The sequence below is a fragment of the Nesoenas mayeri genome (assembly GCF_963082525.1).
Source record: "Nesoenas mayeri genome assembly, chromosome: Z".
In the NCBI taxonomy this organism is placed as follows: domain Eukaryota; kingdom Metazoa; phylum Chordata; class Aves; order Columbiformes; family Columbidae; genus Nesoenas; species Nesoenas mayeri.
In genome coordinates, this window is record NC_137542.1 from 62303605 (window position 1) to 62316482 (window position 12878).

Sequence of the window (12878 nt, forward strand, 5' to 3'; positions counted from 1 at the left end):
TCCCAGATTCTCCTCACAGTCCCAGTTATTGATAAAACATTTAGTGGTCCATCATAAATTATAGTGTAGGGCTGAAGACCATTAGCTACCTATTGCATCATCCCCAAAGGTGGCAGATTTTGATTTATCAATAATTATTTTCCTGTAGATTATATAAATAGGACTGTTCAGTTTCATATAATTACACATTTATTGATGGGGCAATAAATAGTTTCTAAATTAGTGAATCCTCTATTTTCCATAGTTGGATTTGGCAAAGAAAATGTAGTCTTCTCAGTTCTTGCTTCCTGAACAGATTAAACATATCTCTCAAAGAGCTGGTGATCAAACTTTGTGACTGATGTAAAGAAAATACAATTCTACGGAATTGCTCATATCCAGAATCAAAAGAGGCTATAAGATACCTTTTGTAACTACATATCAAATAAGTATTACCTATTTTATAATAATCACCTGTGCTTTCAGAAAATTTGTGCAATATTTTGATTGATAATTACAGTCTAATGGATTGTGTAAAATCTTATTATACACAGCTTCTGGGATTTCCCCAAGTGAGTTTGTCATCATATTTCCACATGTGGTATAAAAGAAAACAGTTGTTTTCCAAATACTCTGTTTAACAGTTAAGAGTTTTGTAGCTATTTTATACAATCATTACTTCTGAGTAAATGTTCCAAGTTTTAAATTAATGGAATTTTATTTTGGAAAAGAAAATCCTTTTTGTAAGGTGAAAAAGGGGGAAAATAAGGCATTTCAGTGCCTGAACTACTTCAGCATACTCGTGTTCTCCATTAATGAGGTTGTACAGAGTATCAGAAAATGGTAAGTAGTAGAAGAATATTTGGAACAGAGTAGTCATAGGAGTAAACTAAAAATCAAAATCTTAATCTGAATCATGCTTTTTATTCAAGAAGGAAGCAGTGATAGTGATGCTTTAGGCTCTCCAGGATGATTGTTGTACATCTTGTTTTGCAGTTTTCTCTCTATTTTTAAATAATAACTAGCAGAAATTTATCTTCTTCAGTATGTTTATGATTTCAGATTATAGAATAAATTTGGAATAAGTTCATATTTATAATTTTAATGCCTTATTATTGTCCTGAAGTAACTTGCACCTGTTATGTTTGAAAGTAGATGTATTCTTTCACTGAACCACAGAATGGTTTAGCTTGGAAGGGACCCTTAAAGGTTAGCTAGTCCAACACCCCAACCCATTCAGACACTCTGAAAAGGATAAGCGTATTTTTTACACATTTAGGAAGATGTTATTTGGATTATATAATTATATATAGTTTGAAATGTCAACATTTAATAAAGCATTACTGGAATTCCTGAGATCTGCACATCTGTTTTAAACATTGGTCTTAATTTGACAAGATTGGTTGTGAGTTGACATAACACAGTTGTCTTGGTTTTTGTCTGCTATGTGACATAGGGACACAAAGCAAGGATTCCTGACCCTTGTTACATTGATATACAATATACATGCATTTACACACACTTTTGTACATTCATAGTTTACATAGAGTATTTTTTCCTGACCTCTTCTGTTCAGTAAACTTGTTCTGGGCTCATTTTTGATTTAGGATTGAATTTAAGGCACCTACCCTATTCCTCTATGCAAGAGTGTAGCACTGTCTTTAAAGGACTCTTGCATTTAGATGTAGGAGAAACAGCTGAATGATATGATCTTGAATGAACTTGAAACTAAGTAGGGAGTGGGGGAGTGTGAGCAGAGAAATTCTCTGGTGCGTTTAGGGTTTAAATCAACGTAGTATTATATAAAACACAATCGAAAGCATGAACAGAATTAAATATAATTAAATAGAACAGCACTTAAGGTAAAAGTATGATTTTGATCGTTCTCTCGTGATTTAGCTTAGGTAAATGGTGAACACTTTGCCATTAAAACAGACAAAATTGCTTTAAACTGGATGGAGTACATTTTTGGGCTGGTGCCTGAATGTATTTCGTTCATGTTCTAAATTTCACTTGTGTTAGCCTGACATCAGGATTGTCAGTGATGAGGTGCCTAGAAATCCTTTGTAACAAAGTTTCTTTCAGGTCATCCAATGTGAAATTTACTAATTCTTGTCTTCATCTTGTCTTAATTTTTGTCTTCTTCATCTACAGAAGCCATTTAGAAAGTGAAAGGATGTATAATAAGCTAAATATATCTGACCAACTGTAAGAGATATTAGGAAGTTCAATTTTAAACTAATGAGCTCTTATAGACTGCTGGCTCTCATTTACACTGAAGCTTAGAACTAGGCCCGTTTCAGTTTGCCCTTTAGTTGATTGTTTCTTACATATATGAAAAGAATGCTCATTTTTCTTCGTTTGCTTTTGTATGTTATTTTTTTTGGTCTGGGTGATGGGAATCTTGTAGTTCTGGTGTGATTTTTCTCTGGACTTTCTGTTATGGTGCTACTAAGGCAGCTCAAATAGTGGAAGAGTCCTTGAAACTTTACCATTTGAAAATGAAAAAACTAACACTTGTCTTTTACCTTTTTTTCTTGCTGCCAGACTGATATTTCTTGTCAATTTCACCCCTCTTTCCATTTTTGATGGCAAACAAAATTAAAAAAAAAAAAAAAAGCAAAAAAAAAGCTAACTATGCAGATTTTCTTCTGGATGCAGAGAATTAGGCCTCATTTGCAATTTGAATATCTCCTTATTTTGTCACAAATGTGCATAACTAGAATGGTCATTTTTGTACTTAAGCCAAGTATGTTGTATAATAAGGTTAGAGGTGAACTACAATAGTTTTTGAATTGTGCTTCTTACAGTGACCTGTGGAATCTTTATATCTGTCTCTAACTGCTGCAAGTAATCAGTCTTGCTTTGAGGGGAGAGGGTCTGGCTGGTTTTTATTTTTTGACTGTTTCTTTATTCTCCTCCAGACAAGTAATGGGTTAAAATGTCAGTAGAAACTGCCTTCTGGTACTAAGGCTTAAAAAGTGCACTTAACCACTTGCTCGGGGCATATGGAATAAAACATCAGGCGAAGTAATTTACAATCCTGTTTGCCTTTGAGGATAATGCAGAGCAGGGCTGAATAATTAAAGTATTATTTCCTGCATTTTTGTCAATTCAAGGTCCCTACTTAAGCTGTACTGGAAAAGGCAGTGAAGGTCTAGAAGCAGCTTCATTTCTTGTTTGCTGTTTTGAATGCCCTGGAAACAACGGCTGCAGGATCATGCACTTGATATTACATGGCTGAGGACTGAAAGACTTAAACAGGGAAAAAGAAGTCTGAAAATATTGTGTGATTTTGACCCCAGATGAATTCAGTGACACAGAAACATTGGGTTCATCAGTTTGACATACACTGTTCGTTAAAATGGCTTCCACTCAGTGTTTGATTCAAAAAGTATCTAATTGATGCTGATTCTTGTTGCACAAAATTGTATTTAATATATACAGTATTTCCATAGTAATTTAACTATCTGGTTAAAAGGCAGAGTCTCATGAGAGATTTCATCTGTCCTCTGTTGTAACTATTTTTCAAATTAGTCCTTGTTTAGTCAATTTATTTTACATTCTAAAACTAGCTTATTACACTAACAATTAGATTTAACAAACTGGGAAAAAACTTTAAGGAGTAAAACGCTGTGCGTAAATGCACACTGTTTAAATATATTTAAGTGTATTTAATTGTGGTTTTAAAGTGTAGTCCGGGTTTGACTAGGAACAGTGCAGTACTGATGTTTGTCTTTCATAATTAATGCTGTTACTGAAATTGGTCTGCTCTGTACGCTATTTTTGCTTTATGAAAAGACAATAATAGGAAAAGGAATGTTTCTAATACACTGCTGCCCAAACTGTGGTACTTGGTGATCTCTTTTAACAAGTCTGTAATGAAATATTTTAGAAAAATAAATCTAGCATAACTGAAATCTGAAGTTGCCTATATATTCTTATTTAGAGGTATCTATCTGTACAGCAGGCAACTTGAACTGCTCCAATGCTGGAAAATTTAATGTACCACTCAATTACTATTCTTTAGCCCAATTTAAAATAATAGATTGGGAGTGAGGTCTTAATGCAGTGTAACCTTTGGAACATTAGAAATAACCTCTTTCCCTTCTGAAATCAGTGTATAGTAATGGCATCAGTCTTACCATTTTGCAGGCGAACATGTTCGGACTACATTTAAAGTTTTTATATTTAGCAATTGTTCAGTAGCTTGTTCCCCTCTCACACTGTAAGTTCCAAGACCATTTGAATTTTTCATCAATGCACAAAAAAAGAATCATCTCTGTCTCAATCAGTATTTACATATATTTATGTATGTTAAATCACTGTGTTATAATACTGTGTTATAATACTCTCAATACATTATATTACCGTAAATATCATTTCCATGTTTAGACTTGACATTCGTCTCTTGAGGGGGCTTTTTTGTTGTGTTGTTGAGCTCCTACATCCTGTCTTTCCATGATCTGGTTGTTTTCTTTTTCAGCAGAGGCTGCCCTCTGTTTTCCCCAGGACAGTCCTGGTTGGTTTTTTGTTTTGTTTTGGTTTTTTTTTGTTTTTGTTTGGGTTTTTTGTTTGTTTTGGTTTTGGTTTTTTGTTTTTTGGGTTTTTTTAATTTTTATTTGCAACAGTGTGAAGTACAGAGGCAAATATTGTCACGTTGACTTTAATCAAAGCAGTTCACAAACTTTTTGGAACAGTAAAACGTGTTTAATAATGAAAATTTATTGCTATCATAATTAGTATTTCCTTAGTATGGCTTAGTGGGCCATGTATTAGGGACTGTGGATCATTGTTTGGGAACTGCTATTCTGAACCTTGGTAGTTTACTTGAATTTGTACTTTCAAATTTTATATGTATGCAGGGTAGGATACTTAATAGTTGATTCTCATTGTAATTCTGAGAAATAGATACAGGAATCCTGAGAAATACAGGAATAACTGACATATGCTGGAAAAGTAATTAAAACATACATAAAAGTTGCTAAGAATTAGTGCATTGAGAACCACGATGCTGAATTTCTTAAGCTTGTGTCTCCTGTGAATCTTACCTAAGGCAGAACTGAAGCTGGCTTAAGTGTAAGCTTGTTAAAAAAGATCACTGTGAAGTATAGGGAGTGATGGAAAGTGTTGGTACAAATGTTGTTTACTTTTTAGAAAAAAGCAGCAACATTAGCTCGAATTGAAGTTACAGTTGGAAGCATTATTTTTTTCTAAGCTATGGTCAGTCATTTGACAGGACAGAACGGTTATGTTTTTCCCTAGTATTTCAATATCTATTGAACAAGAGTCTGTATAGCATGGAAGAGCACCACAGTCTATAGTTGCTATGTAAGACATCCTTCTGCCTAGAAGAATTTTCTCATTGCCTGCTTTCTTCCTTCCTCTTGAGGAAGGAAAACAGTGTTCTCAGGGATGTATGTAACACAGATGCTATCTTTAATTTGACCACCAAGTAATGTAGGCTTGGTCACTGTTGAGAAGAGTGTGTGTATATTACTTCATTTAACTCCTAACTATTTCTAGTGAAACTCTGCATGTAGCATGAGCTTTCCTTCTGTGCTTTTCCATTTTGCTTCCCCTCCATCTCTGACAGTACTGTGCTTCTGAAGTCAGTGCCATACACTAAGAGTTCATCTTAAAACTGCTACTGCCAGTTATTTCAGTGAGACAGCCAAGTAGCTCCCAAAGAGTAAGACCTGTGTGAAGTTTCTGGTCAGAGTCTTTCCAGTTAAGGGTTTACATCCTATTCAGAAATTGAGAGCCCTAATTTTAAACTTATGTCTCTCCAAAATCCTGTGTTCAGCTTGGGCGTTTGCAGAAATGTGAGTCTTACTGTCATAAAATTTTAAATAAAATGAAGGAAAGGTAGCAATAGTCTTAAATAAATTCTTGTGCTTTTAAATTAGATAGGCAGGATTTGGGGATACTGTATTGTTTGGAACTGTTTCTATATGAATATAGTAATAAAAAGCATTGTTTTATTTCAACATGGTGTTCAGTGTATCCTGGTGGCAAGAATGCCCACCCACACCTCGAAGGCTTCGATTCTCTTCCCAGCTGCCACCAGCCCGTGCTGTTAACATGAGCATGTCACTTCTGTGTGGCTGTGTGTCCATTCCTGCTCTATCTTGTCAACTCGTAACGCATGGGTTTTGGGGCAGGATCTGGATCTTACATTTGTACTAATACGCAATCTATCACAGTGGCTATATTGAACAGCATTTAATTTGGGTCTGTATTTCTTGCATGGCAGTTGTCTTTAAACAATATTTTGTTTAACTTGTTACTGAACACATACATGTACATGCAGGCAAATATAATACTCTTTGTGAATGTGTTAACTTAAAGTATGCAATGTTTTCTCAGGTTCCGGTAGCCAGAGCCAGTATTCTCTGGCTTATCGGTGAATATTGTGAACGAGTTCCGAAGATCGCACCTGATGTCTTGAGAAAGACAGCCAAGACCTTCACCAACGAAGACGACCTTGTGAAGTTACAGATCTTAAATTTGGGCACAAAACTCTATTTAACAAACTCAAAGCAGGTAAGCTTAAACTCAGAAGTGTATGTATTTAGAGTCAGAGTAAGTTTTATATGGTCTGTAGATAATAGTGGTGACTGCTTTTGTATAAGTAACCAAAACTGGTCCATATTATTCTATGAAGAAAAGCTAAACATCAGTTTTCAACAAGTGTAACAGACTAAATCTAACCGTGAGTCTTTGAGTTATGTGCTGGATTGTAAATACGAATGTAGCAATGAGATCACTCTTTTTTGACTCTTTCTTTCTCGGGGAGATTGTGGATTTTTAAATTCATGTAAATAGGATAGATTTGTAAATTGTGTTACTAATATCAGACTGGAGATGTGATAGATGTGATTTTCCAGATGTGATTTGCTGTTTTCTGGATCTAAGACAGAATTTTCAAGGGAGTACTGCCAATTTGAGTAAGAAGCTGCTCATTTTTTGTTCAGGATATCTAGAAGGAGCTGCCAGTAAAAGGCCTCATTATGTCCTTCCATCAATGCTCATCTCAATGATAGTAACTGCCTTCCCTTTTTCAGTATTTCTTACTATTTCACTTTACATTGTGAAGAGGGTGGGTTTTGATCATCTTTAGTAATAATGATAATCTGAAAAGGTCAGATGGTACAAAAAGGTGAACTTAGATCTCCAGGCAGCTGAAAACACTATCTATGAAAGGTGTCAGCTGCCTCGTTCTTCTCAATGACAGCACTGTGAACTTTGTTACTCTCTGGCTGTGGAATATTGCATCTCAACAATAATTTTTCACTCTAATTCCAATTACTACTTTAAGAGGTTGTAAAATCAAAGATTTTTTTTTCCATATGTAGGAGAAATACATTGTCTGACATGTAAACACCTTCCTGGGCTGCTAGAGCTCATTGTTTTATGACAACTTAGACAGCACAGGATATTGTACCTCTGCAACTATGATGCCTTCTCATTCCTTGGTAGCTATATCCAACTGTAGATTTGATCTGTCTAAGATTTGATTCTGTAGGGCATGTGGGAGATGAACTATCTTGCCATGCATTCAGATAAAAATAAATGTTTGTCCTATGCTTATACAGTCTATTATGGGACAGTAACAAAAGGCGACTTCTTTCTGTCAGTGCTTATCTTAATGGAAATGCTGATTGAGCTAAGGAAAGTTTGGTTTAATTATCTGAAGTGTCTCCTTTTGGACTGTTACATGATATTTACTAATTTTCCATATGATTTTTCTAATATTGGACTAATTTTTCCACACCATACTTGACTAAAAATCCATTGCCTACAAGGAGACAGTGATTTCTGTGGTTCTCTTCTTCCAGTTTCACATCTTAATGCATTATAAACTGTCATTATAAGCATTGCATAACCCTTTACTAAAATATGATAGTTATGATAACAGAAAAAAACATCTCCCGAGATATCTACTAAGTTATGCATTTTGTCAAAGGGTGTTTTCCTCCCTTAGGTTTAGGTTGTTGAGAAGTAAGTTGTCATCTCAAGTGGTCAAGCTATTCATATACAAAATTAAACAGAGTAGGTGGTTGACCTGGCATGATTCGGAGCTCCTTCCAAAGTAGAATATGATGGTTTTGCCTTTAGGAGCTAGCAACACTCTTCCCATACCTACATCTTATTCCCAGGAGTAACTCTTCTTTATGCAGTATTAAAACTTTTCTCTCTGGAATGTCTTGAGTTCCTAAATGTCCAGCCATTTTTCAGTCTAATTTTTCAAACTTAGAAGGCAAAACTTTTACACTTGACTGCTCAGTGGTCAGTCTGTCCATCTCTCTTTATCCCCATGTTTTCTCCCTCCATATCCTACACCACCACATAATACTTATTTGAATCCTTTACTAGTTTCATCCAAAGCCAATGGACTTAGGAAAATCTCAAAGATACAGTGTCACTTTCTTGAAAAATTGTGGTAGGATAGCCAAGAGTGACTCAACACCAACCAAACAGAAAAAAAGAGCTCTTTCCCCAGGTGAGGGGAGGGCAGGTAAAACTCATCTGTTAAGTCTTGTTTGGAAAACAACATTCTGGACGAAATAAGACTTAGTTATTTTTTCCTTTTCTGTAAATATCTTATTTTATTGGCTAATAATTTCCTTAAGTATATGTTCAAACACTTAATGCAGCACATTCTCAGTAATGCGTATTAAGATTCAGGATCTTTTATAAGAATAACCAACATCCTTTAAGCCCTGTGATCACCCCATGAATTTTCATAGAATCACAGAACCATTTTGGTTGGAAGAGACCCTCAAGATCATCAAGTTAACCATTAACCTAACTCTGGCACTAAACCGTGCCCCTAAGAACCTCACCTGTGAATCTTTTAAACATCTCCAGGGACGGTGTCTCCAGCACTTCCCTGGGCAGCCTGTTCCAATGCCTGACAATCCCTTTCCATGAAAAAATATTTTCTGATATCCAATCTAAACCTCCCCTGATGCAACCTGAGGCCATTTCCTCTCATCCTATCACTTGCTACTTGGAAGAAGAGACCAACAACTTTCAGGTAGTTGTAGACAGAGATAAGGTCTCCTCTCAGCCTCCTTTTCTCCAGGCTGAACAGCCCCAGTTCCCTCAGCTGCTCCTCATCAGACTTGTGCTCCAGGCCCCTCACCAGCTTCATTGTCCTTCTCTGAACTCTCTCCAGCACCTTAATGTCTTTCTTGTAGTGAGGGGCCCAAAACTGAACACAGAGTTCGAGATGTGGCCTCACCAGTGCTGAGTACAGGGCGAGAGGGTCAGGTTGGAGCTGTTTATAATTTAAAGAAGAATTTCAGGTTCAATCCTACCTGGATGAATATGTAATAAGAACAGGCTTTCCTCTCATTGTCTCTGTTGTTTGGTAAACTTGCTTCCTTTTTTCATCACTCAGACACACAAAAATTCTTATGCATATGCTAGATAGCTGTCTAAATGGGGGTCATAGAAGAGAATGAGTTATGTAGAAAACATATAATCTAATTGCCTTAGCTGTTTCTTGCATATAGCAGGAAGAATAAAGCGATTTTGATGTGTTTCTGTCGTGTAATACAGAAGTCCCACCAGAAGAAGCCTTGAGTAGTCCTACTATATAAACAGATATATCAAACATGGTTCAACACAACTGCCTTATATTATGTATCTAAAGAATCAAGTTACTGTAAGGCAGTGATATCGAAGAGTGGATTGTTAGTTGTTTTTTCTCCCATTGTAGAGCCTCATCTGTTGGTCATACATGTATGATAAAATTTTTCAGGTGAGGGTCTACCAAAAGGTTAATTACTATTAATATAGGATAGGCATTACATTTTTAAATAGGACTATTGCCTCTAGAAGACTCTAAAATGTTGTTGAAGGATGAATTGAAGTACACTTTTCATATTAGCCAAACCAAAATGTACTAACAATAGATTCTAACAGTGTGGAGATAAATTATATTATGCCTATATAATGAGCATGTCCAGATAACATATGATAATAAATGTATAATATCATACGTTAGAATACTTTGTCTTAGTGTTCTGTGAAGCAGCCATGGTGTGCATATTCTGTCAAATTAACATTCTTGCTGAAATAATTTTCAGCTTCTTATGGATATTTCTTTGTTGGAAAAACTGATGTGTATTCATTAGTTTACTTTTTGTTTTTAATTAAAATTAATTGTTTCTATTAGCTACCTCCATGTAGAAAAGCTCTGCTCCTTGTTTGGTTGCATCGCCGTAAGACAAGAAAGAAACCAAGTATTTTCATGCTGTTTTCATGAAAACTATTTCTACTATATATGATGCTTGCAAGGATAATTATTGTAGATATGGAGTATTCTTCCATATACCTGTGTTGTTCTTTATCTGTATTGGATGATACAGAAAAGAGATTTTAGAGGAGAGAAAGGGAGGAGGAAAAGGGGAAAGGATCATGGAGAAAATGATCCCATTAAAGAAAATGCGATCTTTCTGGACCAACTCTGTATCTAACTCCATCAATACTCACTGAAAAAGTGCCCGCCATGACATCAAGGCCCTCAACTTCTCCCATCCCTATAGCGATTCACAAGCAAAGACCACTGTGCTTTATGATCCATTCTGCTGAGCTTTTTCCCATGACACCAAAGAGTTTTGTTTTGTTTTGTTTTGTTTTACAGAGAAGTGATGGCAAAGACTGTAGGAGGTACCCTCATGTAGGTTTATTCATGCTACCTGGGAACCCTCCCTTCCAATTCCATTTAGATTGAACAGCATAAGTCCTGCATGAATGCAGGTTATGTATGTTCTATCAGATGCAGCTGTTTAAAATTTTATACCCTGATATAGAAATAGCTGCCAATAAGCTGTGAAATACATACGGCAGAAGTTTTACCTTTCCCAGAGCTAAGACAGTATCTTGAAGGAAAAAATGTCTTTTCACAGAACCATCCTTGGGTATCAGAGAGAAGAAAAGGAATGAAAGGTGTTTCACTGACAGGGTGTTTTTTTAACGATGCTTTTACTATTATTCTAATGTAATTTCTTCAAATCTTTGGTACCATATGGTATTTTGCGAAATGCTTGCATATATTGCATTGTATATGATTACAATTAAAACAATATTTTGTTTTCTGTGTATTTCACTTACAGGAGTTATTCAATATTCTCAAAAATCATTTTTAAATCTCCAGAAAAAACTTTAACTTGCATCCTCAAGGTGGAAATTATTAAATTCAACTTTTGTCAGAAAATTTCACGTAACAAAATGGGCTGATTATTTTTTTTACATGTTTTTCCTCTCACATGATTGAAACTGTGTTATTGTTGTAACAATAGCATGATAAACAAGATATGTATGCAAAGTTGTTTCTTTGTATGAAGAAATCTTCCTAGTCAATACATTTTAACCCTGTATTGTTCATTCATTCTGAATCAAAATATTAAAAAATTACTTCCTTAAGATGGTAGATTATTTTTGTTCTTTTTCCTGTTTACTTGTATATAAAGGAAATGGCTTCTTTCAAATGTATATAATGGATACAAGTCTGTTCAGCACTATTGTTCTGGTTACACTACAGTATTTCTAAGATACTAGGAAAGTGTCCCTGATTTTTTTATATTCTTTTTTTTTTAGTTTTAAAAATTCAGCTGAGTTATTAAAATTATTTAATACATGTTAATATTCTCAGACATCGAATTAGGAAGACCTATTATGCTGTAAAAAGCTGTGATAATATAAGTTGCTCTCTTACATAAATAAATAAATGACCAATATTACTGGGGGCTTTAAGCTTCAAGAAAAAAATGGAAGAAGTCTTTTATCCTGGGTTTTAGAGGGCATCAGCAGCTTGCTTTTATGAAAAAGTAACAGCTAAATGCACTGCAAATAATTTGCAGTAATCCAGTTCAGTGATTCATGTGTCTGCTTTAATGGGTCATAATTCAGGATAAAGTAACTGAGTGCAGTCAGAGTGCAGACACTGCTTATGCCAGGGACAGTATCTCTTCATAAAACACACCTCAGCAGAAGCAGTTTGCCAGCCCCCTAATACCCTCTGATGTTTTGATGTCCTGCATATTTTTCCGATTAAGTTTTGAGTGCCATGTTTTTAGTTGTATTTCCACATTCATTATCCTCACGTAGACCCTTCAGCGGGTTTGCCATATATGATTATTTTTTTAATGATGCCTTTCTTTCCACTTCAGCAGTTTAATAATCTAGCACATGGCTGCTTCTCAGTACTCAGCATTCACCTCCCCAATACAGAAGAGGACATGTGCTTTGGCTTCAGAATTCCATTTGCAGCTTTAGAAATGCATATTCCCTGTGGAACAACATTTGTTTGACATAACCATTCATTTTTATTACCTCTTTAAATATGTTTATCCAGAGTTATCAATAATCATAAATAACTTGTATTCTGTTCTTGTCCTGTTTTTTTCTACAGACAAAATTGCTTACCCAGTATGTATTAAATCTCGGCAAGTATGATCAAAGCTACGACATCAGAGACCGTACAAGATTTATTAGGCAGCTTATTGTTCCGAATGAGAAGAGTGGAGCTTTAAGCAAATATGCCAAAAAAATATTTCTGGCACAGAAACCTGCCCCATTGCTTGAGTCTCCTTTTAAAGGTATAACTGCCAAAATCATTTGGTAAATGTTCATTGCATAAAGGAATGTGGCAGCCTATTCTATTTCAAATATGCTCACAAATTGTGTCACTTAGCAAATACAAATGATTAATATGCAAGGATACTCACCCTGCTACTTGCTTTTCAACAAGCAAGGTTTGCATGATACAAACACAGTGCATTTCTCTGATGGTAAACCCTGGCTAACTGATCCTTTTCTATTCATGTGGATTTTAAATTTTATTTAAATAACAGAAGGTGTGTCTTTTGAGGAAAACTATTCTT

General features: G+C 35.3%; 1 protein-coding gene across 1 annotated transcript in view; it reads left to right on the forward strand.

Moving 5' to 3' along the window:
- AP3B1 (adaptor related protein complex 3 subunit beta 1) overlaps nt 1-12878 on the forward strand; it is a 153965-nt gene that overhangs the window by 75370 nt on the left and 65717 nt on the right. The window contains exons 15-16 of the mRNA XM_080362158.1: nt 6349-6525; nt 12407-12593. Coding sequence (XP_080218284.1) covers nt 6349-6525; nt 12407-12593 — 364 coding nt within the window. The remainder of the gene's footprint in view (nt 1-6348; nt 6526-12406; nt 12594-12878) is intronic.